This window comes from Aquarana catesbeiana, linkage group LG09 (genome assembly GCF_042186555.1).
Source record: "Aquarana catesbeiana isolate 2022-GZ linkage group LG09, ASM4218655v1, whole genome shotgun sequence".
NCBI lineage: Eukaryota > Metazoa > Chordata > Amphibia > Anura > Ranidae > Aquarana > Aquarana catesbeiana.
In genome coordinates this window covers 38,057,880-38,075,306 of record NC_133332.1, presented here as the reverse complement: position 1 = coordinate 38,075,306, position 17,427 = coordinate 38,057,880, and the positions used below count along the sequence as shown (strand labels likewise).

Below are 17,427 nucleotides of genomic sequence, written 5' to 3'. Positions count from 1 at the left end.
TTGGGAACCCTAAACTGATGGGGACGCTAGTATAGATCTGATCGGATCAGATATTGATCCGTACAGATACTATACCACTAAGGGAGGCGCATGCTGCGTGCGTGGGTGTTAGCGGTACTGGCGCTAATCTGATGCTGCCTGGGGTGACGCATATCACCGCTGGGCGATCAGGGGGCTAAACCTTTATTCGGTAATAAACGGCGGGTGCCCTGACACTATAAAAAAATAAACGAACTAATCAGCATCACCCGTAACAGTTATACGGTGATCAGTGGTGAAAGGGTTAACTAGGGGGCAATCAAGGGGTTAAAACATTTATTAGGTAGTATATGGGGGTCCCTGTCGCTATAAAACGCTGATGGCGAACCTAAATATTTACCTCCCTAACTAACGTCACCAGCGACACTAATACAGCGATCAGAAAAATGATCGCTTAGTGACACTGGTGACAGGGGGTGATCAAGGGGTTAAAACTTTATTAGGGGGGTTAGGGGGGTACCCTAGACCTAAAGGGGGGTAATACTCACTGTCCTAACACTGTAACTGTCACAAACTGACACCAATGCAGTAATCAGAAAAAAAAAAAAAACCTGCTTGGTGTCAGTTTGTGACAGGGGGGGGTGATTGGGGGGTGATCGGGGGTTAAAGGGGATTGTTTTGTGTGCCTGGCATGTTCTACTGTGTGTGTGTAGTGTTGTGCACTTACATTACAGTCTTCTCTCCTCGGCGCCGGAACGGAAAATACCGAGCCGAGGAGAGATGACATCATTTCCTTTGCTGCTGTTTAGCATACAGCAGCAAAGGAATGTTCCCATTGGCCGGCGGCGGTCGCGAGGGGGGGGCCATGAACGGATGGCCTCCCCCTCACCTCCGATCACCGGGGGACAAAACAGGACCGACTCGGGCACCAGGGGGGGTCCGATCGGACCTCCCACCCGCGGGAGGCAAATCAAGTGCATGTACGTGATTTTGCATGCCCGTGCCGCCTTGCCGACGTACGTCGGCGTGAGGTGGTCCTTAAATGGTTAATATCTATCTTAAACCACATGGCTAACTGCATATTGTACTTGTTTGTAGCTGAAGTACTGAAATTTGCACTGAAAACCGTCATTTTGTAACTTTTAGAAAATGGCAGTAAAAACTTGGCTGTGCCAGTAAATTTTGAGTTTTGTGTCAGTGAATTTTAGTCTGGTAAATTGGCAACACTGGCGGCCAGCTCAGAGAAGGAAGGGCTGAGCCCAGCCCTGACACTACCCTTAATATGGGGGAAACATGTTAAAAAGGTGACCTTATCCTTTAAATAACATGTTGCGGTTATTTTAGCATTCAGGACTGTTTCACATGGGCTGCAGCTTGTATAAGAGCAGTGTGAACAGCAAGCTTTGTTGAAGCTTTTGAAGCACCATTCAGCTCCAGTTTGTAAATATTAAACAGAACCTAATGGGAGTGTTGATTGCCGCTTTAAACAAGCTGCTGGCAGGCTTCAGAACTTCTTGAAGCTTGTTGAAAGCCTGCTAGCAGTTGGATTAAAGTGACAATCAGCACTCCCATTAGTTTCTGTGTTCAACATTTACAAACTGGAGCTCAATGATACTTCAAAAGCTTCAATAAAGCGTCCTGAAATCTCCGCACATGCTTTGTCAAAGCTTGCTGTTCACACTGCTCTGCTGAAGCCTGTGTGAACACACCTTAGTCTGCTCAGTGCTGCAGTAATTCCTCCTCAGGATGTGGAAATTTCCAGCTCTAAGCTCATTCTTCTGTCATTTTGTTTGTGAAGAAACTCCAGATTTTACTTTCACTTTCTCCCCCTGTGTGTTAAAGCTTTGCAATCTTTTCAAATACTCTCTACCCAGCAACTACTGATCATCTCCGTATGCATTTTTCTATTGGCTAACAGCTCAGGATCACCCAATCAGCAAGTAGAGACAGCCTCCTGAACACAGTCATTGGCTCCTGACAGTGTCAGTGGAAGTCAGAGTCTTCTGAGTATTTGGGGTCCCAGCCGTGTATATCATACAGGAGGGAGATGGAGATTTACTGGCGGCTCATCCCGCTCTTTGTAGCTGTGATACAAGTGTGTTCTGGTGAGTAGAATTCCCTGTATATTGTTCTTTATAATAAGATCTGACATCATGTGGAATAGACTTTCTCTGGATCTACTTCTAGCCAACTCTGTAGAGTCTTTATAAAGGGAGATATTACAATGCAACTCAATACAAGAAGGATGAGAGGGCCCTGTACCGGAGAGCTTACAATCTAATAGGGAGGGGCAAGAGATATAAAAGGTAATAACTGTGATGGATGAGCTGATGGAGGAAGAAAAGTTCCTTTGTTAGGTGGAGGTGGGAAAGACTCTGAAAATCAGATTTCTAAGGGTTTGCCTAACCACTTGCTGACCGCCGCACGCCGATATACGTCCTCACTTTGGGGGCGGATATCATTGCTATGGCAGCAGCTAGCTGCTATAACCCTAGTATCTCTGTGTTCAGCCGGCTACAAGATAAAAGTGGTCTCTGCGGCAGATTCGCAGCGAGATCACTTTTATCAGTGGCGGGAGGGGCAGCAGCGGAGGCGATCGCATCCTCTCAGTGGCTGGGTACGGAGATGAGTGAGAGGAAGATGGCCCCCACCCGTCTCCATACCATAGCAGGGCGGAAGCAACGTCAAAAAGTCACTTCCGCCCATACGTCTTAAAGGCACATTTTTCTGTCATTTTTTCAAATAACATTTTTGTTTTATTGCATTTAAGTCCAAATATGAGATCTGAGGTCTTTTTGAGCCCAGATCTCATATTTAAGAGGACCTGTCATGCTTTTTTCTATTACAAGGGATGTTTACATTCCTTGTAATAGGAATAAAAGGGACCCAATTTATTTTTTTTTTAAAACGGTGTAAAAATAAATAAAATCAAGTAAAATAAAAAAAAAAACTTTTTTTTTTAAAATGCCCTGTCCCGATCAGATCGTGTGCAGAAGCGAACGCATACGTGAGTAGCACCCACATATGAAAACGGTGGTCAAATCACACATGTGAGGTATCGCCGCAATTGTTAGAGCGAGAGCAATAATTCTAGCCCTAGACCTCCTCTGTAACTCAAAACATGCAACCTGTAGAATTTTTTAAACTTCGCCTATGGAGATTTTTGAGGGTAAAAGTTTGACGCCATTCCACGAGTGGGCACAATTTTGAAGTGTGACATGTTGGGTATCAATTTCCTCGGCGTAACATCTTCTTTCACAATATAAAAAAAATTGTGCTAACTTTACTGTTGTCTTATTTTTTTTATTCAAAAAAGTGTTTTTTTTTCCCAAAAAAGTGCCCTTGTAAGACCGCTGAGCAAATACGATGTGAAAAAAAGTATTGCAATGACCGCCGTTTTATTTTCTAGGGTGTTAGAAAAAAAAACAAAATATAATGTTTGGGGTTCTAAGTAATTTTCTAGCAAAAAAACTGTTTTAAACTTGTAAACACCAAAATCTCAAAACGAGGCTGGTCCTTAAGTGGCTAAAGATGGATAGGGAAGGAGATAAGTAGAGATTGGGGTAGGGAGTTCCAGCAGGGACGTGCGGTGAGATGAGTGGCTGATGAAGCACTGGCTAGTATCAGAGCCAGATACACACAGGTTACATACGCCGCGATCGTTAGAATGAGAACAATAATTCTAGCACTAGACCTCCTCTGTAACTATAAACATGTAATCTTTACAAAAAATTTAAAGCGCCACCTATGGAGATTTATAAGTACTGAAGTTTGGCGGCATTCCACAAGTGTGTGCAATTTTAAAGCCTGACATGTTATTAGTATAGTATACAAAAATATTGGGCTAACTTTACTGTTTTTTTTAAATTCAGGAAACTGTTTCTTTAAAAAAAAAAATGCGTTTTCAAAATTGATGGACAAATAACGTGTAACATAAAAAGTTGCAACGACCACCATTTTATTCCCTAGGGTGTCTGCTAAAACAATATATATAATGTTTTTGGGGGTTCAGAGTAATTTTCTAGCAAAAAAAATATTTTTACATGTAGGAGAGAAGTGTCAGAATTGGCCTGGGTGGCAAGGGGTTAATTGCCATAAGTAAGTAATATACAAATAATTATTATATATTGTTTTTAAAGTGGAGTTCCACCCATTTTTACAACTCTTCACCATCCATCACTAAACTGTGCACTGTATACAAATTGGATATTTTTTTATTTTTTTTCTCAGCACTTACTGTATATCTGCTGTATTAATTTTTCACTTCCTCCTCCCTGGCCGCGGCCCATCGCCTCATTTCCTGTTTGCAATGCCTTCTGGGAAGGGGAAGCAACTTCCTCTGACACTGCCGTTGCTATGGAAACTGACCTGAAACCTATTACACTGCTTGTGCTGCACTGAGCATGTGTGAGATCTGCAAGGATGAGATCCAGGAAGAAATACAGTCTGGCTTCAGATGCCCACACTTAAGATGGCCACGGCCTACTGTAAGTTTATAAAATAACAAACTACTGCTATAAACTAACAAAACAGATCTTAGTTTACAGACTAACTTTACTAGAATACATTAAGCTGGTGTATTATAGGGGTATTTTTATTTAAAAAGTATCATTTCGGCCGGAACACCACTTTAAAGCGGAGTTCCACCCTGTTTTACAAGTTTTGCTCAATCACATGCCAGGACTATATTCAGTTATAAACGGATATATTTTTTTTTTTTTTTTTCGTTTGTACCTGTGTTTTTTCAATGTCCATCTCTGCTTCCTGTCTTAGCTCCCTGCGGATATGGGCGGGTCATCTGCGGCTATTTCGTAATTTCCTTTGTAGCTGCAATGTCTCCTGGGAGCTCCTGTCATTATTCCCAGCAGTCATTGCAGAGGCCTGCCGCGAGTTCTCGCGGGATTTCGATGACGACGCCCGCCCGTTGTGATGTCAACCCTGAATTTTACAGGGCTGCTCACCGTAAATACTGAGCATGCGCGGGAAATAGCGGTGAATGCTGGGAGCTCAGCATTCACCAGATCCCGGAAATCCATGCTTGTGGGTTTCATATGCCCACAAGCAAGATGGGAACGGTCACGATCGAGATTTATAAGTATATATTTAAAACGAAAACGGACAGCAGCAGCTTAAAACAACTGAAACAGTGAGTGTCACTTTATAATTGTACATGTGTAAGAATGATTAAAAAAAAAATGGGAATGGTCGAGTGGAACCCCGCTTTAAGGTTATTAACCAATTAATCGAAACAATAATCGGCCAACTAATTGATTATGAAAATAATCGCTAGTTGCAGCCCTAGTTTTTTGTTTATGTTCATGGCTCTGTCTCCCCTGAGTGCACTTTCCTGAGTTCCAGAGGATGGGAGAGACTATAGAGAAATCTATCTTTCAAACATGCTGATGATGGGGGTATTATTGGTGCTTTATTCATTAACTGCAGGAGGAAAAGATTTGGCAATCTTGACTACAACATTTATTAAAGTGATTCTAAAGGTTAAAAGTTTTTTCTTACCTTGATGTATTCTCTGTATTAAAAACCTCTTAGGTGCAGCTCCCCCCATCCCCCTAAATACTTACCTGATCCCAATCTTGATCCAGCACTGTGCCCGAGAGCACGGCTCTGCTCTCTCTTTCCTCACTGGAGTCAGTGAGAGCAGTGGGGGCCATTGGCTCCTGCTTAGGGCTGAAACAATGAATCAATTAATCGACAACTAATCAATTATGAAAACAGCAATCAATTAATTTCATAATCGATTAATTGGCCAGTAACATAATGGGGTTAAAAAAAAACTAAAATGAGCCCTTTATAGTACAAAAAAAGAGCAAATCGCTACTGTAAATATTACTTTCACAGTTCTACAGGAAAAAAATTAACCCCTTACAGTAGTGATTATCTGCTTTTTTTTTTTTGTACTATAAAGGGCCAATTTTATTTTTTTAACCCCTTTATGCTACTAAACGTCTTAGGCCTGGTTCACACCTATGCATTTTTTGGTGCTTTTTGCAGAAACGCACTACATTTCATTTACATGGTTTCCTATGGGACATGTTCACATCTATGCTTTTTTTAGCCGCTGCATATTTTGAAAGGGTCAGGGACTTTTTTTTTGTTTTTTGTTTTTTACGCAAAACTGTACTTTTTTGGTTCAATATACTTCAACGGAGAGGCTGCAGAAAAGCATGTCATGCGTTTTTGCAGCAATTTGTGTTTTTCTTTTTATCTGCACAACAACAAATTGGCCAAAAAGAATGCAAAAACACAAATCGCAGAAAAATCATGTGCGCAAAAATCAAAACGCAGAGCAAAAAGCACTGCAGAAACAGATCAAAAGTAAACTGCATAGGTGTGTACTGAGCCTTATGCTGACCACACCGATCAATTTTCAGACAAATCTTTGTACATTCGCTGAATGAAAGAATGTTTGAAATTTTCACTTGTTTTTAACATTCTGTTTTTTAAAGTTAATGTAATTTGTGAATGAAAACCACATCCACTGTCTGAAAAATTCCTTTCACCAAGAAGTTTTCTATTACTTCCAAATTTTCCCATCACTATGGTTGAAAACGAACGTTGATTTGACCCCACTAACGATTAGAAATTCGATCGTTCTTAAAATTTTTAATTTTTTTTCGAAGAAAGACATTATTTGTTTTTTAACCACTTGCCGCCTGGCTCACGCCGATATACGTCAGCATAAGGGCACGTACAGGCAGATTAACGCACCTGTACATTGCCCTTTAAGAAGTGGTTTGCACAGGTGACCTTCGTGAGTTTGATCGCGGGTCCCGCGGACTCGATGTCTGCAGGGATACCCGCGATCGTCTCATGGAGAGGAAGAATGGGAAAATGCTGATGTAAACAAGCATTTCCCTGTTCTACCTAGTGACACTGATCAAGCTCCCTGTAATCAGGAGCGGTGATCAGTGATGTGTCACACACAGCCCCTCCCCCCACAGTTAGAATCACTCCCTAGGACACACTTAACCCCTGCAGCACCGCCTAGTGGTTAACCGATTCCCAGCCAGTCACATTTACACAGTAATCAATGCATTTTTAATGCCACTGATCGTTGTGTCCAATCTGTCCACCATAATGTTTCGGTCACGATAAAAATCGCTGATCGCCGCCATTACTAGTAAAAAAAAATTATTTATAAAAATGGCATAAATTTATCCCCTATTTTGTAGACGCTATAACTTTTGCGCAAACCAATCAATACACGCTTATTGCGATTTTTTTTTTTTTTTTTTTTTTTTTTTACCAAAAATATGTAGAATACGTATCGGCCTAAACTGAGGAAAAAATATTTTTTATATATTTTTGGGGGATATTTATTATAGCAAAAAGTAAAAAATTTTTTTTTTTTCAAAACTGTGAAATAAAAGGCAGAAGATGAGGAAACTTCATAGAATAATCCATGAAGAGATTTGGGCTATGACCTCATACAGCCCTCATATGACAGGTCACAGCTCAGACTATACTAAGGACAAGTTAGGGGAAGTGTGGGCAGAGGAGACCTGGATGGTGACAGCAGAGGACAGTCCAGAGATCCCCCCAAGCAGGACACATGTCTGTGCTACTCCTGACACCTGGAGAGCCTGGAATAATGAAGAGCCCCTCCTCCACTCCAGGGACATACACTTTCCTACACACCACTAGGCTGATACATTATCAGATGACCTCTCCCCTACCTCCAGAGCTGACACTTTAACCACTTGCTTACAGGGCACTTAAACCCCCCTCCTATCCAGACCAATTTTCAGCTTTCGGCGCTGACGCACTTTGAATGACAATTGCGCGGTCATACAACACTGTACCCAAATGACATTTTTATCATTTTTTCACCACAAATAGAGCTTTCTTTTGGTGGTATTTGATCACCTCTGTGGTTTTTACTTTTTATTAAAAAAATGTAAAAAACTGAATTTAAAAAAAAAAAAAAAAAGTTTATTTTTTTATATTTTGTTATAAAAAATTTTAAACGGGTAATTTTTCTCCTTCATTGATGTACGCTGATGAGGCGGCAGTGATGGGCACTGATGGGTGGCAGTGATGGGCACTGATGAGGCGGCAGTGATGGGCACTGATGGGTGGCAGTGATGGGCACTGATGGGTGGCAGTGATGGGCAGCACTGGCAGGTGGCACTGATTGGCACTACAGGTGGGCATTGATAGGTGGCACTTGTGGGCACTGTTAGGTGGCACTGTGGGCACTATTAGGTGGCACTTTTAGTTGTCACAGATGAGGCAGATGTGCCTCTTCCACTTCGGGACCGATGTCCCTCACATCCGATCCGGTGATTGGCTTTTTTTTCTACTCGCGCTGTCAGCGTGAGTAAAAAAAACAACTATTACCGATCTTTTGTTTACATCATGTGATCAACTGTCATTGGCTGACAGCTGATCACATGGTAAGGGGCCGGGACCGGCCCCTTACACAGATCGGTGATCAGCCGAGTCTCAGTGACTCGGTGATCACAACGTGCCCAACGCGCACCCTGCAGGGCACGTGCAGGGAGCGTGCACAGGGGAGGCCATATGACGGCCTCCCGGGAATGTAGGTCTGCGCTGTGGCCATCATTCGGCTATAGCGCGGATGCCAGGAGGTTAAAGTGGGGTTCCACTCAAATTTTTAACTTAATCTTACCCCCTTCAGTTAATTGCATAGATGTTCAAATGCCGCACAAAATTTTTTTTATCTCTGTTATTACCTTTATATTGTACTTTATTGTGGCACTTCCTGTCTCCCCTCCCATGGGAGTAGGCGTGTTTATTGCCTTTCCCCGGCGCCGCACTGTCTCCTGGGAGCTTAGTGTCAGGCTTCCCAAGATTCAGTGCGGAAACAATGATCATGCGTGTGAACAAGCTGTGAATGAACAGCATTCACCACATCCAGGAAAATCAATGCTTGTGGGCTTCACATGCCCATAAGCAAGATGGAAACAGCCAGCATCACATTTTTTAGGTTATTCTTCAGTACGAAAACAGACAGAGGCAGAAATATTACACCCAAACTGGGAGTATTATTTTGGGATTAGCAAAGTGTCTCAATGACCTAAAAAAAAAAAGATTGGTCTCCGGACTCCCGCCACATCCTCTCCTCCTCATTAGGCAGCAATACTGAGAGCTGAAATCTGGTTTTAATAAATTGTCCGGTTTGGAGATAAACTCCAAACCGGACGCAGGACTCAAATCCCAGACTGTCCGGGTCAAAACCAGACAGGTGTCAAACCTAGGGGGTGAGGGCCTTGGATGAGCTGCACTGAGTGTATCAATAGATGCACAAAGTGCGACTCGGGATGGAGCCTACACAAGTAACCCCTCTAGGAAAGGCTTGCAACAGGGGGACTCGGAAGGCAGGAGAAGCCAGGATCACCTGCAGGGAACCCCAGAAGAGGAGGATCGGGGGCTGCTCTGTGCGAAGCCATTGCACAGAGAAGGTAAGTATAATTATAATTAAAAAAAAAAAAAATATATATATATATATATATATATATATATATATATATATATATATATATATATATATATATATATATATATATATGATTTGGCCACACCTAATGTTTTTGCTATCTTTCTGATGGGTTTGTTTTGTTTTTTCAGCCTAATGATGGTTTGCTTCACTAATGGTGCTCTTTGGATCTCGTATTGAGAGTTGAAAGCAACAGATTCCAAATCCAAATAGCACACTTGAAATGAACTCTGAACTTTTTATCTGCTGCTTGTAAATGGGATAATGAGAGAATAACACACACCTGGCCATGGAACAGCTGAGTAGCCAATTGTCCCATTACTTTTGGTCCCTTAAAAAGTGGGAGACACATATACAAACTGTTGTAATTCCTACACCGTTCACCTGATTTGGATGTAAATACCCTCAAATTAAAGCTGAAAGTCTGCAGTTAAAGCACATCTTGTTTGTTTAACCACTTCGCATCCAGGCCATTTCTGACACTTCGCTCCTACATGTCAAAAATCATCATTTCTTTGCTATAAAATTACATAGAACCCCCAAACATTATATATGTTTTTTTTAGCAGAGACCCTAGAGAATACAATGGCGGTCATTGCAACTTTTTATCTTGCACGGTATTTGCGCAGCAATTTTTCAAACGCGTTTTAAAAAAAATAAAAACAGTTTCATGCTATAAAAAAAACAAAACAGTAAAGTTAGCCAAATTTTTTTGCATTGTGTGAAAGATGAAGTTACGCTGAGTAAATAGATACCTAACATGTCACGCTTCAAAATTGCACACACGTGGAATGGCACCAAACTTTGGTACTTAAAAATCCCCATAGGCAACGCTTTAAATTTTTTTACTGGTTACATGTTTTGAGTTACAGAGGAGGTCTAGGGCCAAAATTATTGCTCTCGCTCTAACGTTGGCGGCGATACCTCACATGTGTGGTTTGAACACCGTGTTCATATGTGGGCGGGACTTACGAATGCGTTCGCTTCTGCGTGCGAGCTCACGGGGACAGGGGGCGGTTTAAATTTTTTTTTTATTGTTAATTTTACTTAAAATTTTTATTTTGACACTTTTTAAAAAATTTTTTTTTTGATCACTTTTATTCCTATTACAAGGAATGTAAACATCCCTTGTAATAGGAATATGACACGATCAGTCTTCTTTACAGTGAGATATGGGGTCAATAAGACCCCACATCTCACCTCCTAGGCTGGGAAGCCTAAAATAATAAAAAAAAAACGATCACCGCTTCCCAGCCAAAGCGGCGCCGTTTTTTTGAATGCAGAGGCCAGGCGTGACGTCATAACATCACGCCCGGTCTCCGAACGATCATAGAGACTCCGGCGACCATCTGGTCCACCGGAAATCTCTATGGTGAACATCTGGCGCCGGCGGATCCGCTATCCGACTCACCGATCGCTGAGGTGAGTCGGTAGAAGCACCGGAGGGCGGCGGGAGGGGGGGACATTATTGATCATTCTTATGGTGTACGGAATCGCCGGCTGAAAATGCCGGTATCTGAATGATGTCTGTAGCCTCAGGCATCATTCAGATATAACCCCTGAAAGTCAAGGCCGTCATATGACGGCCTCTGGATGTCAAGAGGTTAATTTCAAATCCATTGTGGTGGTGTATAGAGCTAAAAAGATTAGAATTGTGTCGATGTCCCAATATTTATGGAACTGTGTGTGTGTGTGTGTGTATATATATTAATAATTTTTCTTTTTTTAACCCTTTACAAACACTTTCACTTTCTGCCTTCTAGGACTGTTGAGATAAGAGACTTATGGCCATAGATGATTAGCTAGAGGCCTTAAAGTCTAAACCCAGCTGATTCTTTTTTTTTGTAAGCTTTCTACAGGGTAGAAATGAATTACATTTTCTGTCCTTTTTTTTCTGTAACCCCATTGGATGATTTTTCCTCACTTCCTGTCACTGTGATGACTGTATAAGAAAAAGGAGGAGAGGAAGACATGAACAGCAGAAACCACATTATCAGATGTTCTATCTCTGCCTCCTTCTACAAATCATATGTTTTGTGTTTGGTCTGTGTCCTCATTGAAGATGTTCCCATCACTTTCTGTCCTGACAGGATGTGAGGGTGAATCCCCTCAGCAGATGGCAATAAAAACCTGGCAGACACTCTAACCTCTCCAGGCTCTGTTCAAAACAGAATAAAAAGCTTTGGCTGGAGATGACCTTTCATAGTACAAGGCCTACAGAACGTATTATTCCTCTGGTCTGACTCTGTACAGGCTTTATAAGAAATTCAGCAATGTGCTTTTATTGGGACTTTCATGTATGAAATTCAAACTTCCAAATTTTCAACCGCTTTCTATTTTTTAGGTAGATTTTTTTCTTAATTTAATGGGGGCATTTATCATGCACATTAGTAGTGACACAATCACAAATCAGGCTACGTCTCCTTCAGCAAAACCTTTGTGACACAACCTGTGTGCTTGTGTTCCTGGGGAACCAAGTACAACAGTTTGCAGAGTTCAAACACAAATGTATTGCTAGATATAAGACACATTTTCACTCTATACAGATACATAATTAAAGAGGAAGTGAACCCCGTACATTTTTTCTTTTTAAAAAAAAAAAATAATCATCCTGGAATGTATTTGTAAGCCATACATATTTAAATATGACAAAAACGAGGTTGTAAAATACCTTATTTCACTTTAAATTTAGTTTCTTCCGGGTATTGGCCGCGCCATTGTTACTACTGATTGATGAATCTTTTGTGGACGTCATTTCCGCCCTTCCTTTGTTTTCCTGTCCAAGTCTAAACCAAGCCTCTATCTCGATTACCGTTACTATGGCAACCGAGCTAACCCATTGATGACGGTGTTCTATTGGGAAGTTCCCTGGGATGTACTGCGCATGCGCAGCACATGCGCTGTATAGAACAGCACAACAGCTGACTTTACGATCAGCTGTTGAGACAGCGTCTGCACACAATAGCCGATGGAAGAAATTGTGTGCCTGGCACTGGTGAGGCGTGTTCATGTTGGTGAGGGGCAGATTTGTACATGTTGGGTGGATTTTTAAATGATGGGCAGTGCTGCAAACATGGAGGTGGATTTTGCAAAGATGGCCAGTGCTGCAAAACAAATTTTATCCTGCTATTTCTCCTGGACGCTTGCGGGGTGTGCCCATCTTTTAAAAATCTGCATCCAACGTGTACAAATCTGCCCCTCAACAACATGAGGTATCATTTAAAAATCCGCCCCCCATCTTTGCAGCACTACCCATAATTTTACAATCCGCCCCCAACATGTACAAATCCGCCCTTCAATCTGACACAAAAATTTCTTCCGCTGTCTTGCTATCACAACAGCTGATCGTAAAATCAGCTGTTGTGCTGTTCCGTATGGCGCATGCGCAGTACATCCCGGTGACTTCTCGATAGCGGGCACTATCTGACAGAACACCGGCAAATCACTCTCTGTGCTGCTCTGGTTCACTTCCCCTGTGTGATGTTTTATACAGTCACAAGGGGGAGAACCAGGAAGGAGAGGATGAGAGCACAGCATCGTGAGGCTTCTTTCTCTGTGCCGTTTTCAATGAAAGTCAATGGCATGGAGAGGATAGTGAAACGGCACACATAGCGTGCTGATAAAGAATCTATGGAATGCGCAAGCGTGGCGGACTTCACTACAGATTGCAGGACAGTTTCTAAGGGAACAGAAAGTGTGAGTGAAATTTCATAGGCAGCGATCAGCTGTCTGTTACAGTATCTCACAAAAGTGAGTACACCCCTCACATTTTTGTAAATATTTTATTATATCTTTTCATGTGACAACACTGAAGAAATGACACTTTGCTACAATGTAAAGTAGTGAGTGTACAGCTTGTATAACAGTGTAAATTTGCTGTTCCCTCAAAATAACTCAACACACAGCCATTAATGCCTAAACCACTGGCAACAAAAGTGAGTACACCCCTAAGTGAAAATGCCCAAATTGTCAATTTTTTGTGTGGCCACCATTCTTTTCCAGCACTGCCTTAACCCTCTTGGGCATGGAGTTCACCAGAGCTTCACAGGTTACCACTGGAGTCCTCTTCCACTCCTCCATGACGACATCATGGAGCTGGTGGATGTTAGAGACCTTGCGCTCCTCCACCTTCTGTTTGAGGATGCCCCACAGATGCTCAATAGGGTTTAGGTCTGGAGACATGCTTGGCAGATCCATTACCTTTAACCTCAGCTTCTTTAGCAAGGCAGTGGTCATCTTGTAGGTGTGTTTGGGGTCGTTATCATGCCGAAATACTGCCCTGCAGCCCAGTCTCTGAAGGGAGGGGATCATGCTCTGCTCCAGTATGTCACAGTACATGTTGGCATTCATGGTTCCCTCAATGAACTGTAGCTCCCCAGTGCCAGCAGCACTCATGCAGCCCCAGACCATGACACTCCCACCACCATGCCTGACTGTAGGCAAGACACACTTGTCTTTGTACTCCTCACCTGGATGCCGCCACATAGGCTTGACACCATCTGAACCAAATATGTTTATTTTGGTCTCATCAGACCACAGGATATGGTTCCAGTAATCCATGGCCTCAGTCTGCTTGTCTTCAGCAAACTGTTTGCGGGCTTTCTTGTGCATCATCTTTAGAAGAGGCTTCCTTCTGGGACGACAGCCATGCAGACCGTATGGTCTGAGCACTGACAGGCTGACCCCCCACCCCTTCAACCTCTGCAGCAATGCTGGCAGCACTCGTATGTCTATTTCCCAAAGACAACTTTAACTTCTTTGGTCGACTATGGTCAGGCCTGTTCTGAGTGGAACCTGTCCTGTTAAACTTCTGTATGGTCTTGGCCACTGTGCTGCATCTCAGTTTCAGGGTCTTGGCAATCTTCTTATAGCCTAGGCCATCTTTATGTAGAGCAACAATTTTTTTTTTCCAGATCCTCAGAGTTCTTTGCCATGAGGTGCCATGTTGAACTTCCAGTGACCAGTATGAGAGAGTGAGAGCGACAACACCAAATTTAACACATCTGCTCCCCATTCACACCTGACACCTTGTAACACTAACGAGTCACATGACACCGGGGAGGGAAAATGGCTAATTGGGCCCAATTTGGACATTTTCACTTAGGGGTGTACTCACTTTTGTTGCCAGCAGTTTAGACATTAATGGCTGTGTGTTGTTATTTTGAGGGGACAGCAAAATTACACGGTTATACAAGCTGTACACTCACTACATTACATTGTAGCAAAAGTGTCATTTCTTCAGGGTTGTCACATGAAAAGATATAAAATATTTACAAAAATGTGAGGGGTGTACTTATTTTTGTGAGATACTGCAGGGCTTGACAAATTTGCTTGGAATCTAGGAGCCAGCTAAAAAAGTTAGGAGCCAGTTTTTTTTTTTTTTTTTAAAACGACCGACAAAGCTTTATTTTTAATATAAAAATTAACCAATCTTAAAATTACACAGAGACGACTAGAACTAATGTGACTGCTTTTATTTCCTGCCATGCAGGGACACAAGACCGCCATATTCCCGCTAAGGATCCAATCAGGTCCGCCTGAAAAACTGACAGGTGAACCTGATCAGACAGCCTGTGTGAAAGGGGCCAAGCAGGGAGATGACAAATAATAAATTCATTTTAATTAACCACTTCCTTCCCGCAGGACGACTATATATACGTCCTGTCTTTGAAGAGAAATACCGTTGTTATGGTAGCAGCTAGCTACCATAACCCCGGTATCTTCTTCAAGAGCCGGTGGTTCTCTATCAGATAAAAGTGGTCTCTGCAGCAGATTAGCAGCGAGATCACTTTTATCGGCGGCAGGAGAGGGCCCCCCCTACCGCCGCGCTCCGATGCCCTTCACCACTTACCGTGTCCGTCGGTAACGGCGGAGGCGATCCGGATCTGTCCCTGGCCTGACATGGAGACAAGTGAGAGGAAGATGCCCCCACCCATCTCCAAGTCATTGCAGGGCGGAAGCGACGTCAAATCGTCACTTCCACCCATAGTTCTTGAAGGGACATTTTATATTTTTTTTTTTTTCAAATGACAATTTTTTTTTTTTTTTTTTTTTTTTTAATGCATTTTAGTGTAAATATGAGATCTGAGGTCTTTTTGACCCCAGATGTCATATTTAAGAGGACCTGTCATGCTTTTTTTCTATTACAAGGGATTTTTACATTCCTTGTAATAGGAATAAAAGTGACTTTTTTTTTTTTTTTTTTTTTTTTAAAGAACAGTGAAAAAATAAAAGTTAAAATAAATAAGAAAAAAAAAAAAATTAAATGTGCCCCATCCCTTGTAAAAGAAATAAAAGTGACACCATTTTTTTTTTTTTTTTTAAACAATGTAAAATTAAAAATAAAAAGTAAAATATATAAGAAAAAATAATAATTTTTTTAAATGCGCCCCGTCCCGCCGAGCTCGCTTGCAGAAGCGAACGCATATGTGAGTAGCACCCGCATATGAAAGCGGTGTTCAAACCACACATGTGAGGTATCACCTGAAGGGCCTGGTATGGATTTTGGGGGGGGGGGGCCCACGCCATATATATATATATATATATATATATATATATATATATATATATATATATATATATATATATATATATATATATTAGCAGAGCATCCCAAAGAGAGTCAGGAAAAGTCCTGTTCAGGGTTTATACATCTCCCAGGCTCCTCTCATATACGTTCAGGGATCTCTGATCCATGGTCCAGTTCAGGTCTTTGTCCTCTTCCCCCAAGCTCACCTGAGCAGACAGCCTTTGCTCTTGGCCTGGGAACCTCAGACAACTTCTGTCTAGGAGAGCAAAAGGTTGGTAAAAGCTATTAGGCTCTGAATGTGGAAGCTGACACGATTTAGACCCCTTTCACACCGAAGGCGTTTTGCAGGCGCTATAGCGTTAAAAATAGCACCTGAAATCCACCCTCAAACAGCTGCTCCATTGTCTCCAGTATGAAAGCCCGAGGGCTTCACACCGGAGCGATGCACTGGCAGGACGTCAGGAAAAGTCCTGCCAGCAGCTTCTTTGGAGCGGTGAAGGAGTGGTGTGTTTACCGCTTCTCCACCGCTTCTCCACCGCTACTCCCCATTGAAACCAATGGGGCAGTGCTGGGTTACCGCCGGCAAAACGCCGCTATTGCGGGTGGTTTTAACCCTTTCTCGTTCGCTAGCGGGGTAAAAGCGCCCCGCTAGCGGCCGAAATGCGCCGCAAATCCGACGGTAAACCGCCGCTAAAAATAGCTCGCCTAACTGCAGGCCCAAGCAGCTTAACAGAGGATATACAACAGGGGGGCCCAACTCCGTGTTTTCTCACCTGGTGATAGGGTCCTGGTGTTCCCACTGTTGACAGCAAGTTCCTGGCAAAGTGGCAGGGTCTCTTTGACGTAATTGAAAGAGTTGGGGAGGTCAATTACAAGGTATATCAAACCAGCAAAAAGGAAGCCTGAACACATTTACCACATAAACTTGTTAAAGCCCTGGAAGGAAAAACTGGCGTTAACTGCGAGGTCCCTCTCAGTAACGCCTAAGGGTACTGAGTCCCCTCTGATCCCTGAGGTCACGATTTCAGACACCCTGTCATATTCCCCAAAACAGGAAACTAGAGAGTTCCTGATAAGGAATAGAGAGAAATTTTCAGAGTTACCTGGCCTGACTTTAGCAGTTCAGCATGATATTGTTACTGAACCTGGGGTCTGTGTCAAGCTCAAACTGTACTGAATTCCTGAAGCGAGGAGAAAGGACATCAGCGATGAAGTTAAAAGAATGTTGGCTAGATGTCATTGAGGAATCCAATAGTGACTGGTCTAGCCCCATCGTGTTAGTCCCAAAACCGGATGGGACTTGGAGGTTCTGTAACGACTTCAGGAAGCTTAATGCAGTGACAATGTTTGGCACGTATCCAATGCCCAGAGTGGACGAACTTATAGACCGACTTGGCAAGGCTCGCTATCTGACCACTTTGGACTTGACAAAAGGTTATTG

At 42.5% G+C, this 17,427-nt stretch overlaps 1 protein-coding gene across 1 annotated transcript in view; it reads left to right on the top strand.

The window, feature by feature from the left end:
- Positions 1–1,919: 1,919 nt before the first annotated feature.
- LOC141107523 (class I histocompatibility antigen, F10 alpha chain-like) overlaps positions 1,920–17,427 on the top strand; it is a 158,794-nt gene continuing 143,286 nt past the window's right edge. Inside the window, exon 1 of the mRNA XM_073598315.1 lies at positions 1,920–2,084. Within this exon, the coding sequence (XP_073454416.1) occupies positions 2,027–2,084 (58 nt within the window). The 5' untranslated portion in view covers positions 1,920–2,026. The remainder of the gene's footprint in view (positions 2,085–17,427) is intronic.